At 35.5% G+C, this 15927-nt stretch overlaps 1 protein-coding gene across 3 annotated transcripts in view; it reads right to left on the reverse strand.

The window, feature by feature from the left end:
* Positions 1-15927, reverse strand: part of DIAPH2 (diaphanous related formin 2) — a 951942-nt gene that overhangs the window by 658637 nt on the left and 277378 nt on the right. For all 3 annotated transcript variants that reach the window (XM_032390097.1, XM_032390096.1, XM_032390094.1), the window contains 3 exons: positions 14605-14723; positions 11158-11222; positions 1839-1943 (listed from right to left, as the gene is read on the reverse strand). In XM_032390097.1, the coding sequence (XP_032245988.1) occupies positions 1839-1943; positions 11158-11222; positions 14605-14723 (289 nt within the window). The remainder of the gene's footprint in view (positions 1-1838; positions 1944-11157; positions 11223-14604; positions 14724-15927) is intronic.

The following is a 15927-nucleotide window of genomic DNA, read 5'->3' on the forward strand; positions in this document are numbered from 1 at the left end:
TGAAAAGTTTAAGAAATTAGTAATTTACAAGTTTTATGTATAAATGGATTTGTTGAATACTTTGAAAGGTAAAATGTATATCCAATTTTTTATTGAAAGAGATCAAAATTATATTTGTTAACATCAAATTTTTACTCTATTAGATCATATCTATGATATGAAACTTGGGGAGCCATAAAAATGCTATCACTTTTAAGAGGATTTTACTCAAGTTAAATGCATGTTTCACAAATTTAATAAAGAATCTCAAATAAATGCCACCAGCCTTTAAAAATCAAATCATATCAGCCCTTCTCTTCCCTCTCATGAACAATTAGGAATGCAACAATTAAATTAGGCTACAATAGAGTATTGAGAATTGAATATAGCTAATGAATAATTTAGTATTTGGCACAATTTTGGGTACACTAGAAAGGACTGTGTGACTCTGCATTTTTACAGATCAGTTAATTTAATAATAAATAAGCAACTACTCACTAAATAGTAAGGCCCTGTGGTAGGGTGACATTGAGGAATGTCACCATCGGGGGGGGGGCAAAAACAAAAAGAAACTGAGTTCTCAGAGATGTGAAAAGGGAAGGCAGATGATACAAAAATGGAGAAAGACTTAATGAAAGAAATTATCAAATATTATAGGTAAGTGAAACAGACTAAGGGTAGGAAAAGGCACTGCACTGAATAATTTGGAGTTCATCAGTGACTTCTGAAGTCATTTCTCAGTAGACTGATGGATACAAATCTAGTCAATCAATAAACATCTACTGAGCATGCACTATGTTAAGAGCTGTTAGGGAAAAAAAAAAAAAAAAACCACAGGCCCCAAATGGCATCAGTTAGGCTGAGTCCCCAAACCAGAGCTTAATACATAATCTAACTGCAGTTTCAACATCCCCAAGAAATAGTCTTAACAGGTGAGTCAGGAACTTTTAAATCAGCAGACAATATGTCAGCCACAGAAGTCCTCTCCAGCCCTTAATGGTAGATAAAGTAATCTGCATAGGACCTCTTGCTTTTCCCCCTAAGGGAAAGTGGCAGGGCCTAAAAGATCTTTTCCTTTCCCTAATAACTTGTTTTCCCACCCTCTTTTCATAAAAACCTTTCATTTTGTACAACCCCCTGGAATTCCCCTCTGCTTACTAAATGGAATGATGCCAAATTCATAAATCATTTAATAAAGCCAAATAGACTATCAAAATTTATGTGGCTGAGTTTTGTGTTTTAATGAACATTTTTTTCTTCCATTTTATTTTCTCATTGTTTTCATTAATGGGCTTTGTAGGTTAAAATGCATAGTAAAAACTAAAAAGAAAAAGCATACACAGAAAAAGGACATTATTCTCACCAACACTGATAATCTTCCATTTCTTAATAACCATTTAAAACATAAAAAGTGCTGAAGGTATTTAAAAAAATAAAAATAAAGTGTTGAGAGGACTTAATCAGTTCTAAAGTTTAGACACCATAACTAAGATCTTGAGTGTATATGAGTGCTTCTCATCATAGGTGATGCAGCAGGAAATGCAAAATTTCTAGGTTTTGAAATTATGCATCCAACTTTTCAAATCATCAAAAAATTTTTGCTCCTGAACAGTCTTGATTGTGTAATATAGTCCATTAAAACTATTCAGGGAAGTTTAAGCAATGAATACCTTATTTTTATCCAAACAGTAAAATTATTTATTATCCTGGAAAATTAAATCTGTAGAGTTATTTCAACTAAAATGCAAAACTGCCAAAAAGTCTGCTTCTGGTAACATTTTTCCTTACATCTAACAAGATAATTTTCTACCATCAAACTCACTGTGACATGACATAAAGTCGATACCTTTTTTCATTACCTGGGTTCGAAGTTGCTGGATTTCTGTTTCAAGCTCTTTAATTTTTTCTTCTCTTTTTTGAAGCTCAGCTTGAGCTTCCTGTCGAGCTGTGAATTCTTCATCAAACTGCAATGATCACCACCATAAATGTACACTTAATAACATAGTTTTGAGAAAGTTTTAAACAACTTTATGTATTAGATAAGTGGAATGTCTTTTGCTTTATTGAATTCCCAGGTCATTCAGAAAATCAAAGCTCCAGATCACTTTCATAACAATTAAGCACACCTGTTGGGGTGGGTTACTGATTATGGTGTTAGTAGAGAGGAAATATGGCAGCAACCCAAGGTAAAAAAATCCATTTTCACAAAAAAAAAAAAACTTTTTTTAAGATTTATTTATTTTAGAGAAAGAGATAGAGACAGAGAAAGTATGTGGGGTTTGGCAGAGGGAGAGAATCTTCAAGCAGACTTCCCATTGTGTGCAGAGCGAGACCTGGGACGCCATCTTGCCATGCATGAGATCATGACCTGAGCCGAAACCAAGAGTGGTATGCTGAACCAACTGAGCCACCCAGGCGCTCCCTGAACAAAATTTTAAAAGGGTGTAATGAGAAGTCTCTCTTCGCATATAATGGACATTTATACTGTTCTGTTATTGAAAAATAGGTTTCAGAATCATTTTCTTTAATGTTTCATCCTATACATTTAACTTTATCAAATTAGAAAATGAAACCTAGAGATGCCTGTGTGGCTCAGTTGGTTAAGTGTCTGCCTTCAGCTCAGGTCATGATCTCAGGGTCCTGAGATCGAGTCCTGCATTGGGCTCCTTGCTCAGTGGGGAGCCTGCTTCGCCCTCTGCCTGCTGCCCCCCCCCCCGCTTGTGCTCTCACTCTCTCTCTCTCTGACAAATAAATAAGTAAAATCTTAAAAAAAGAAAGAAAGAAAATGAAACCTAAAAATTCACCATCAAGCAGTTCAACTCTGTAACTATATTTAACCTTGAAAAGAGAATACACTTTTAGAATGCTCAAATGATTGTACTTTAACACAAATTATAATATTTCTATTACAATCTTAATTGTCTAGCATCCAAAAAGTGGTATTCCACAAAATCTGACAGTAGAATGATATATGGATAGCCTAAATGGAATTCTCCTTCAGATGTTTAACCAAAACACCTGCATAAAATACAAAAAGAGAGAAAATGAGAGGTTAAATTAAGATGTGTTGGGGGAAGGAGTTAAGATGGCGGAGGAGGAGGGGAACCAATGTTTGCCTCAACCTTCAAATACAACCACATGAATATCAAATCTTTATGAATTCAAGAAATCACTAAGGACTGAGAGACCAAACTGCACAACTACAGGAAGAGAAGAGCCACACTGTGGAAGGTAGGAGGTACAGAGACGTGATTTAGGGTAATAAAGAATTACAGATGCTGTAGAGGGGAGGGAGCCCAAATCATGGACAGAGGAAACAGAGTGGAAGAGTGAAAGAGAGAAAGCACGAAGTGCACAGAGGATCACACACCAAGAACACTTCCCCAAAACCATACACTGGGAAAATGAGAGGGGCTGATTATCATGAGTTTTTACAACCAGCAGAGCTAAAAGACTTAAGATTTAGAAGTCTGCACCATGGCCATTGTGGAGCCTGGGGGATGCAGTGGTACACCTGTGTAGGAGGCAGAGGCCTGGGAGCAGATGGCACAACCCGAGGATCCCCTAGGATGCACTAGAAGAGAAAGTTCCTCCTTCTTGGAGTGTATCTGCTAGAGGAGGCAATGCCTCTCCAGGGACAAAAGAGCCATCAGGTGGCATTGTGCTGCCCAGTTCCTTAGCATAGGGAAAGAGACAGCTGCTGAGGGCAGCTAACCTGGATGCTGGCTTTCTGCTGCACTTTCTAAACTTCAAGCTCCTGCCTGTTGGTGCAATTGCACTTATGGGACAAACTGACGCCAGCCCCAGGGTGGTGTGACACTCCCTCAGAGGATCAGCATGGGTCCATGCTTAACAGATACCACAAGTTATGAGTTTTGAAACTCAACTGATGTGCCTGAGATAAAAGACAGGTGCCCTGCACTGCTGGGGAGGTAATTGGCCTGGATACATGAAGGGTGAATGCAGGGATTTGAGGGAAGCCTGGAACACACAAGAAGAGACTTTTCGCTCCTCTGTCAGGGATTCCCAGACACTGGCAAGCATGAACTCCCCACACAGCAGAGGCCTGAGGCGCCTACACCAAGCCCCACCACCCTGTGCTCTGCAGGAGCTTCTTTACGAGGGCAAGTGTGCCTGAGAACCAATGCAGGGGGGCACACCCCCAGAACACCAGCACAAATGCCCCACATGCACCAAGTCTACTGAGCATAGAGTACTACAAAGCTTCAACTCTAATGGAAAGAGGATCACGACTCTTTTAACAAGCAGACCAGAGCACACCTAGGAAAAACTCAACACATAATGCACAAGATCCAAACACTCCCCATTTGAGGCAAGGAGAAACTCTGCAGAGGACTGACCTGGGGGAAAAGCAGCCAAAAAACAGCAGCAGAGTGTACACAGCATACACCAGAAGCAGTTCCTGAAGTGTCAGGCACTGGAGTGTATATGACCTCTCCTTAATAAAGCTATTACTCTCATGAACAGGAAACATATCAGGCTTTACTAACACACAGAAGAAGACAGAGACCTAGACCAAATACCAAAATGGAGGAATTCATCCAAAAAGAAAGACCAAGAAAAGGTCATGGTCAGGGATCTACTAGAAACAGATACAAGTAATATACCTGATTCAGAATTTAAGAGAAATTCATAAGGATACTATCTCGGCTTGAGAAAATGACAGAAGACATCAGGGAGTCCCTTATCACAGAGATAAAAGACTGAAAAACTAGTCAGGCCAAAATAAAAAATGCTATAGCCGAGATGTGAAACCCACTGTGTGTAATTATCCACAAGGATGGAAGAAGCAGGGGAACAAAGAAGCGATACAGAAGATAAAGCTATGGAAAATAATGAAGTTAAAAAGAAGGAAAGAAAAATGTTCGATCATGAATGTAGACCTAGGGAATTTAGCAGAGTCCACAAACCACAATAACATTTGTATTATAGGAGTCTCAGAAGAAGAAGAGAGAAAAACAGGGCATAAAATTTAATTGAAATAACAGCAGAAAAATTCCCTAATCTGGGGAACAAAACAGAAATCCTTATCTAGAAGGCACAGAGAATACTGACCAAAATCAACAAAAGCAGGCAAACACCAAGACATATCATAGTAAAATTTACAAAATATAGAGATAAGGAAAAAATCCTAAAAGCATCAAGGGAAAATAAATCTAAAACATACAAGGGAAGACAAATAAGGTTAGCAATGGACATTTCCACAGAAACTTGGCAGGCCAGAAGAGTGTGGCATGATATATTCAACATGCTGAAAACAAAAAAATATGCAGCTAAGAATATTCTATCCAGCAAGGATCTCATTAAGAATAGAAAGAGAGATAAAGAGTTTCCCAGAAAAACAAAAACTAAAGAAGCTCATGACCACTAAACCAACCCAGCAAAAAATATTAAAGGGGATGCTTTGAGTAGGAAAGAGAAGACCAAAGGTAACAAAGACTGGAAAGGAACAGAGAAAATCTCCAGAAATGACAACTTTACAAGTAATACAATGGTGCAAAATTCATATCTATCAATAATTATTCTGAATGTCAAAGAACTAAATGCTCCAATCAAAAGACACAGAATATCAGAATGGATTAAAAACATGACATTCTAAAACCTTTGGGATGCAGTAAAAGCTGTCATAAGAGGGAATCAATACAGGCCTACCTCAAGAAGCAAAAAACTCTCAAATAACAAACTAACCTTACACGTAAAGGAGCTAGAAAAGGAACTGCAAGTGAAGCCTAAAGCCAGCAGAAGGGAAATAATAAACATTAGAGCAGAAATAAATGATATAGAAATAAAAAAACAGTAGAACATATCAATGACATTAGGAGCTGATTCCTTGAAAGAATAAAATTGATAAACCCCTACCAGACTTCTCAAAAAGAAAAGAGAAAGGAACCAAATAAATAAAATCACAAATGAGAGAGGCTAGATCACAATCACCACCACAGAAACACAGCTATAAGAGAATATTATGAAAAACTTTATGCTGACAAATGGGGCAATGCGGAAGAAATAGATAAATTTCTAAACACATATAAACCACCAAAACTAAAATAGGAAGAAATAAAAAACTTAAACAGACTGATAACCAGAGAAGAAATTGAATCAGAAATCAAAAAACTCCCAACAAACAAAACACTGGGGGCAGATGGCTTCCCAGGGGAATTCTACCAGACATTTAAAGAAGAGTTAATACCTATTCTTCTCAAACTGTTCCAAAAAATAGAAATGGAAGGAAAACTTCCAAACTCATTCTATGAGGCCAGCATTACCTCAATTCCAAAACTAGACAAACATCCCACTAAAAAAGAGAATACATAACCAATATTCCTCATGAACATGGATGCAAAAGTTTTCATCAAAACACTAGCAAAACAAATCCAACATACATTAAAAAAAATCATTCACCACAGTCAAGTGGGATTTATTCCTGGGCTGCAAGGGTGGTTCAATATTCACAAATCAATCAACGTGATACACCACCTTAATAAAAGAAAGGATAACAACCATATGATCCTCTCAAGAGATGCAGAAAAAGCATTTGACAAAGTACTGGATCCATTCTTGATAAAAAACCTCAACAAAGTAGAGATAGAGGAAACATATCTCAATATCATAAAGACTATATATGAAGGACCCACAGCTAATATCATCCTAAATGTGGAAAAACTAAAAGCTTCTCCTCTAAGGTCAGAAACACGACAGGGATGTCCACTCTCATCATTTGTTCAACATAGTGCTGGAAGTCCTAGCTTCAGCAATAATACAATAAAACGCATCCAAATTGGCAAGGAAGAAGTCAAACTTTCACTCTTCATAGACTACATTTTTTTTTAATGTGGAAAAGCCAAAAGACTGAACCAAAAAATTGCCAGTGTGGATACACGAATTCAGTAAAATCACAGGATACAAAATCAACGTACAGAAACATGTTGCATTTCTATACACCAATAATGAAGAAACAGAAAGAGAAATCAAGAAAATGATCCCATATTCAATTGCACCAAAAGCCATAAGATACATAGGAATAACCCTAACCAAAGAGGTTAACGATCTGTACTCTCAAAACTATAGAACACATATGAAAAAAATTGAAGAGAACACAAAGAAATGGAAAAACATTACATGCTGATGGATTGGAAGAATATTGTTAAATGTCTATACTATGCAAAGCAATCTACACATTCAATGCAATCTCTATCAAAATACTATCAGCATTTTTCACAGAGCTAGAACAAGCAATCTTTAAATTTGTATGGAACCACAAAAGACCCCAAACAGCCAAAACAATCTTGAAAAAGCAAAGCAAAGATTCAGACTTCACAATTCTGGACTTCAAACTCTATTACAAAGCTATAGTCATTATGATAGTATGGTACTGTCACAAAAACAGATACACCAACTAATGAAACAGATTAATTAATAAACCCAGAAATGGACCCACAACCATACGCTCAACAAATCGTTGATAAAGGAGGAAAGATTATCCAATGGAAAAAAGACAGTTTCTTCAACAAATGCTGTTGGGAAAACTGGGCAGCATCATGTAAAAGAATGAAACTGGACCACTTTCTTACAACATACACAAAAATAAATTCAAAATAGATTAAAGACCTAAATGTGAGATAGGTAGCCATCAAAATCCTAGAGGAAAACACAGGCAGCAACCTCTTTGACATCAACTATAGCAACCTGTTACTGGACATGTCCACCAGAGGCAAAAGAAACAAAAGCAAAAATTAACTATTGGTACTTTTTCAAGATAAGAAGCTTCTTCACAGTGAAGGAAACAATCAACAAAACTAAAAGGTGAACTTTGGAATGGGTGAAGATATTTGCAAATGGCACATGTAATAAAAGATTAGTATCTAAAATCTATAAAGAGCTTATGAAACTTAACACCCAAAAAACAAATAATCCAGTTAAGAAATGGGCAGAAGACATGAATAGACATTTTTTCAAAGAAGACATACAGACGGCCAACAGACACATGAAAATATGCTGTACATCACTCATTGTCAGGGAAATACAAATCAAAACTACAATGACATACCACTTCACAATGGTCAGAACAGCTAAAATTAACAGCACAGGGAATAGCAGATGGTAGTGAGGATGCAGAGAAAGGGGAACCCTCTTACACTGTTGGTGGGAATCCAAGCTGGTACAGTCACTCTGGAAAACAGTATGCAGGTTCCTCAAAAAGTTAAAAATCAAACTACCCTACGACCCAGCAATTGCACTACTAAGTATTAGTATCCCAAAGGATACACAAATACTGAATCAAAAGGGCACATGCACCCAGATGTTTATAACAGCATTATCAACAATAGCCAAATTATGGAAACAGCCCAAATGTCCACTGACTGATGAATGGATAAAGAAGATGTGGTGTGTGTGTACACACACATATATATGGAATATTAGTCATCAAAAGGATGAAATCTTGCCATTTGCAGGGACGTGGATGGAGCTAGGGTGTACTATGCTATGTGAGTTCAGTCAGTCAGAGAAGGAAATACTGTATGATTTCACTCATATGTGGAATTTAAGAAACAAAACAGATGAACATAAGGGAAAGAAAATTTAAAAAGAGAGGAAGGCAAACCATAAGAGACACTCTTAGCTAAGGAGAACAAACTGAGGGTTGCTGGAGGGGAGGTGGGGTGCGATGGGCTAAATTGGTGATGGGTATTAAGGAGGGCATCACTTGTGATGAGCACTGGGTGTTATATGTAAGTGATGAGTCACTATATTCTACTGCAAACTAATATTACACTATATGTTAACTAACTAGAATTTAAAGAAAAACTTGAAACATACATATATACATACATACATACATTCATAATGGTGTGCTAAGCAGGAGAGACCATCTCAATGGTGAATATCCATTTACTGCATCCTGCCCATCCCTAACCTCAGTCAGGGCACCAAGCCGAAACAAACAAGCCTGCATACATAGAGTAAATACTGCTTATATTCATCTATTGAATATATGCCCTTTATTATCAATGTCACTTCAAGTCATTTTAGAAGGCAATATATTTTTCCAATTATATTATTTCTGTTTCTAAATTTGATACATCTTACTCTCCAGAATTGTCTTTAGAGTTTGTGGAACAATAAAAAAGTATTTTCACTGTTAATAAATATTCATCCTCATAGATTTTACCTTTGGAAATTAAAAAATGTCAAACCAATCCAAGTCTGAAGAAAGAACAGGTAATGGAATTGGATTACAATAGTGTCTGGGTCAAACATGAAATGCTAACTAATTCTTTTATTCCTCTCTACTTGCATTCATAGAAAATGTTCCACAGAGGTTAGTCCAAATTGTTTCTAATCTTTAAAAATTTCAAACCACCCCAGATCCTCCACAGTTAGTAAATAACCATGTTTCCTAGGTCACTGAGAAGATGCTTTTTTAACTGCACTATACTATTCATGTTAAGACTTACTCTCTATTTCCATCCTCCCTCCCAATGTTAGATTCTTCTGTGTATTTTTTAAGCATGATACAAACTGTACAGCTTTCCTCTATAAATTATTTATTTGTACATTTAAAAAGAGGCATGCAATGTTTCTGCTTGTAATTTAATGTGATCTTAATCTATAAACCCACAGAAGTCTGAGATAAGCAGGTTGGAAGACTTTTTACAAGGCCACTAAACATATCCTCTTCTTTTAATGATGACAAAATTAAGATCCAAAGAGAGTAAGTGGCTTACTTAAAGTCACAGCTAATTTGTGGAAAAGCTAAGATCAGATCTTACAACTACTGCTTCTCATTCTAGCCACCCTACATTTTTTACTACTTTATATAGCCTCTTAAAATCACCCAGAATAAGAGAAGGCATTCAGATAACCACTGGGAGACCATACATGTTTTCATTCTAAACGTTGGAGATGAGAATAAAGCACTAAACACTGAAATGCTTTTTCTTAAAAATTATTTCAGGACTCCATTTCCCATAATATATGCTTACAGATTTTACCAGACAGATCATCACAGTTTGCGCCAGTCTTGTGGTGTCTAATCAAAGTGTCAGTGAAAAATTAAGGAGACTCTTAAGATTTTCAAAGGGAATTTTAAATGTGCTACTTAAAACAAGAACATTACAAATATAAAGGTCTATTAAAAAGCGTGCATTTTCTTCCACCAATAAAAATGACAACTTCACACAAACATTTTATGCTCAAGCTCTGAAAATCTAATCTAGTAACTGAAAGAGCAAAGACATTTCTTCAGATGCCCTGAAGTAACTTCAGTAATACTCTATAATTTCTAGACTGATAGCAAAAGCGATTATCTAATCTCCAAGGTAAGTCATAACTTTGAAGAGACAGCAATATGTAAGAACTTTATCTTGCTGTCAGAAGGCTGAAAACTGGAGAGTTTTTAGACTTGTGCTTCAATCCTTCTCCCTGCACCAATAGGAGAGAAATACTATACTAATGCTTCATAGGATCTAGAAAAAAAAATTCAACTTTTGGTAGAAACTAGTACAACTGTAGTTATGCTTTCATGAAACAAGGAAAAGATAACCTGAAATCCAAATAAAATTAACACAGCCATAAAATTTGTATTTACATAAGGCATTAACATACAAAGAAAGGGGAACCTCAAATTCCACCAAGCCTACATGAAGTTGCAGAACCATTTAAAAGTGGTAATTATAAAATTCAAAGAAGATAAATCTAAGCAGAGAGAGACAGAAAGAGATAAAACACTATGTCATTCTGTTGCTATTTAATAGCACTGTCTTTAAATAGCAATAATAGGTTAGACTAGCTAAAAATCTAACAGTTCTCCAAAGGAGCTACATATTGTAAGTGAGAACTGCAAGAAAGCAATGAGGGGAATAGATTTTGGTTGATTGCTTCAAACTATATCCTTCCAATAAACTAATTTTATTTCATTTATCACTCTGGTAGAATATAGCTAGTGTTTTTCTTCCATAATAAATTAAAGGTCATGAGGAGGGAACAGTAGCAACTTTATCTTATCAGGAATGAAATCAATATTCTGTGGCTCTGTTTTAATCCAGAAACATGAAGTACTATAAAACTGAAACATTTATAAAGCCTCACATAAAGAAGATAAAATACACATTGTAAATAAATTATTAATTTAACAATTATGGCTAACATAAGCCTTACCTTCTTTGAAAATTCCACTGCTTTTTGTTCACTTTCTTCAACTTTTGCCTTGTTCACACAAGAATCTATTAAGATTGACAAAAAATGATTAGAAATTATTGCATCAGATCTCTGGGCAAAAGATGACTGCCAGCCTGTAATTTCTATGTAGACAATCATTTTTATGTCAATTGCTATTAAAGGTAAATTGACCTATACTACACATAAAACATAAACTACCACAATTTTTTTGCATACTAACTGAATTCAATGATAGTATTGTTGAGTCACAAAACCAAGCATTCAAGAATGTATTTGACTAAATCATCATCATTTTAGAGGTATTCAAGCATTTCCCAACTTTTACAATAATATAATTCTTTAAATTTTTTTGCAGTTTACTATGGGTGGAGAGGTGACAAAGAATCTATTCTTAAGATTATTAAGACTTAAAATGACCTTTAAAATAAGGCTAGAATGGGGGATACAATAGCATTCATTAATTCAGGTTTTCTACAGAAAGATTTCACTTAGGTAATTCTGATATGGGGCAGAATGTATTATGCAAATAAGGAAATAAATATTAAATTTCTCAGCTCTAATCAAATATTCCAGAATGTAAATAACTGAAGAACCTCATTTTGGTAATATTCTTATTATTACATATATGACTCTATTACATATCTAGCCATTCCACACCTATTTATTCACCCAAAAAGAAATGAAAACATATATCAGTACCCTTGTATATGAAGATTCATGACAGCTTTATTTGTAATAGCCAAAAACTAGGAAGAACCCAAATGTCCATCAACAAGTAAATGTATATACAAATTGCAGTATATCCATATGCTAGAATACTACTCACTTATAAAAAGGAATAAACTATCGATACATGCACTAAAACAACATGAAGGAAATTCAAAACAATTACACTACATGAAAGAAGCCAGACAAAAAGAGTGTACATCCTATATAATCTATAGTAAGAGAAAACAGATCAGTGATTATCTCAGGATGGGGAGAGATGGGGAGGCATGGGAAGGAGAGATTACAAAGGAGAACACAGAAACTTGAGAGTGATAGAAATGTTTATCATCTTGGCTGTGGTGATGGTTTTAAGTACACATACAAATATCAAAATCTATCAAATTATGTTCTTAATAATGGATAGTCTTTCTCATGTCAAGTACACCTCAATAAAGTTTTGTTTTGTTTTGTTTTGTTTTTTAAAGAACTGTGTGTAAAGAACTAAGGTGGAAATTGGTAAATGATGAGACAAAGAGGGGGCAGATCCCTGCTGTGCTGTCAATGGTTGATAATGATCTTGATTTAAATTTCAGTGGGAAGGTACTGAAGAGTTTTGGGCAAGAATTTGATCGAATTTATGAAAAATACTAGACTTACAGAATTGTGAAGAGACTCTATGTTCCTCAAGTCCAGGTGACTTTAAAATCAAGATCCATTGATTTCCTATAAGTTCTTGAAGCACCTGCTAATTTTTGCATTTATGCACATGTGTGTGGCTCTAATCAAAGTTCTGAAGCATTCATCAGAAAAAGTCCTCTAACCATAAAATATTCAGAACCATGCATATATTTGACTAATCTGAATTTACAGTTGATAAAACTAAAGCAGAGAAGTTAAATGATTTGTTCACGACCAGAGATAACACATGGATAAGGTAATAATGGGTTTCTGAAGCTCTATTCTCTCTCACTCAATGCCTTCATCTCCCCCAACCCCAGTGCTAACAATACACACCTGTACATACCTAGCACACAGTACACAAAAAACAAATGTCTACTGAACACTGAAAGAGCTAGTCAAAATCAACAGAGTACTCCCTTAAAACATTCTCAACAAAATATGAAATAAACTAATGAGTTTATCAAGCTTATTATCAAATTTGCATGGAAGCCAGCATTTACATTAATTCTTAGGGAAGGTAAATTGATGTACACTTTCTGAAAAGCATATGGCCTTTCAAAGATCATATCCTCAATTACAGGAATCAATCCTAAGGAAATGGCAAGAAAAAGGCAAACATTTATGCAAAGAATGTTCATAGCAGATTCATTTATAATTGCAAAAACCTGAAAACAATCTAGATGTACAATAAGAAAGGACTGGTCAAGATGGTTATGATATTCCATAAAATGGAATATTATACAGACATTCAAAGTCACATTTTGAAGGGTAACATGAAAAAATTTTCATACTATAAAACTCCATTAAAAATCAGCATAGGGCGCCTGGGTGGCTCAGTTGGTTAAGCGACTGCCTTCGGCTCAGGTCATGATCCTGGAGTCCCTGGATCGAGTCCCGCATCGGGCTCCCTGCTCGGCGGGGAGCCTGCTTCTCCCTCTGACCCTCCCCCCTCTCATGTGCTCTGTCTCTCTCATTCTCTCTGTCTCAAATAAATAAATAAAATATTAAAAAAAAAAAAAAAAAAAAAAAAAATCAGCATATAGAGAGATTAAAAAAAAAAAAACAAGATATAAGAAAATGTACTTAGCCAAAAAGTGAGTAATGGTGGTGGAATGTACTGAGCTGAAAAGTGAGATTGGTGGTTTATTCTGTCACTTACATAAGCCTCTAGATTACTTGGAATAAATGAGCATTGGTTTTAAAATCAGAAAATAATACATAATAATAATAAGGAATTCATCTTTGAATATTACTGTGAGTCTGCCTTGTGCTATGGAGTGAACAATAATATATAATTGGCATTCCACAGCTGTTGTTTTCTTCCTTTAAAGACAAGACAAATGAGTTCATGCCCAAATCTTAGCAATAGTGATTTTAATTAGGTATAAAAACTGTTTAACTGTAATGTCATATAACATAGCATATTTCACAAGAGAGGTTTCACATTATCCTTCAGAGACTGTTCCAGAAAGTACAGCTAACTAGTAGTCTAGGACGATATAAGTTCATTTCCTTAGTGCTCCAAGTAGATGAACATCATCACCTCAAATTCTTTCCTAGCTTTAAGGTCTACAAAAATTATAAATTGATCTACTTTGATAGAATTAAAAGGTCTTAAGTTACTGAAGTAAGCCTGTATTTCCTTTCTCAAACTTGAACACTAATATCTATTGCACATGTGATTTCTATAAAACCACCGAGGTGCCAATATAAACTGAATCAAAGGGTTTCAGAGTCATGTTTCTGAAGAGCAAAGCATTCATCTATAATAACATGTTTTTCCTATGTGTGTGTGCGCCACTGATTTTAAACTGAATTCAAGAGCATTAAAACTTATCAAATAGCTTAATATTTTCAACCACACAAGCAGAACTCTCATGATCAACATAATTAACAATTATAGTGATTGAGTACTCACAGACACAATGACTTACCAGATTTTAATAAAGGAAGTTCAGTGAGAGCACTACCTTCAAAAAGTATTATACAGAAGAGAATGAAACACAATCAAAGGACATTGGGGATAATATTACATACCTATCAGATGCGTGAAATCAATGTCTAATCTTTGCCTATACTTGAAATCTGGGTCCATACCACTGCAGTGCAGCACTATCTGTGAAACGCACTCCTCAATTATTTTGTAATACTGTGGCCTGAAAGAGAGAAAGTATTCTTGAATATCTTTTCTACCTATACAAGCCAATTTTCTTAAGAGGTGGTTCAGGGGCACCTGGGTGGCTCAGTTGGTTAAGCATCCGACACTTGATTTTGGCTCAGGTCATGATCTCAGGGTCACGAAATCGATGCCCCCCCACCTTGTGGGGGCTGCATGCTCAGTGCGGAGTCTGCTTGAAATTCTCCCCTTCTCCCTCTGTCCTTCCCCTCGCTCATGCTGTCTCTCCCTCTCTTTCTCTCTCTCTCAAGTAAATAAATACATAAACTCTTTAAAAAAGTGGTTCAGCATGATAAAAGAACTAAGTCTTTTTCTAGCACTGTTAAAAGAACTCTTTCTAGCCATTGCATTCCCTTAAGAGAATTATGCCTAAACTTAACGATGGTCTGGACATTATAGTATAAAACCTATCATAATGTAATCAATTGTGAACACTTAGTGACTTAATACTCTAGTTTTTAGGAATTCATGCTTGTGTACAAAGATACTTACCAATCTTATCTACTAACTTATTGTTCCTAAAGTTAATGAAAACAAATGACCTGTTAGTTCTATATCCATGGATATAGAAATGGTTCTAAGCCTCTACAAAGTTTTCAGTTTCGGTAAGGGATGAGTATCTTGGCATTAGGTGGCAATGTCTTAAATTTACTACAACACTTTAACTCAAGATTAGCTATAATAGCTTACAAAACTAGACTGACCCACAATATTCCAAAGATCTATTTATGCACGTGTTTAAGATTCATTTTATAGAAGCATACACACTTAATATGCATGGCCATAGCCTGAATTCATTCAAAGTATCGAACGTTTTTAAACATATCCTAATTTTGTAATCTATCAAGATAATTCTGGCCTTAAAAAATAACTACTTGCATAGTTCAAAAATTTTTTAAAGTCACTTTTTGCATTAAAATTCAGGGAAAATTTAGTATTTATCAGTGGCCAGTAAATTCAACAGAGAAACATCAGAAAGAAATACTGCATAGAGAAATTATGACATAAACATCCTTAAGATTAGTGTGCTGATAACTAGCCAACCTACTAAAAGTTTGCAAACAAAGCCAAACAGAGTCTAATGGCTCTTATATGTCTTTTGTCATGGGGCTGGCCTCAAGAGTAAGAATAAATAGTAATATATATTAACCCATTTTAGGCTTTTTCAAGTCATCAACAGTTCT

Source organism: Phoca vitulina, unplaced genomic scaffold (assembly GCF_004348235.1).
Source record: "Phoca vitulina isolate PV1807 unplaced genomic scaffold, GSC_HSeal_1.0 scaffold57, whole genome shotgun sequence".
NCBI classification, from domain to species: domain Eukaryota; kingdom Metazoa; phylum Chordata; class Mammalia; order Carnivora; family Phocidae; genus Phoca; species Phoca vitulina.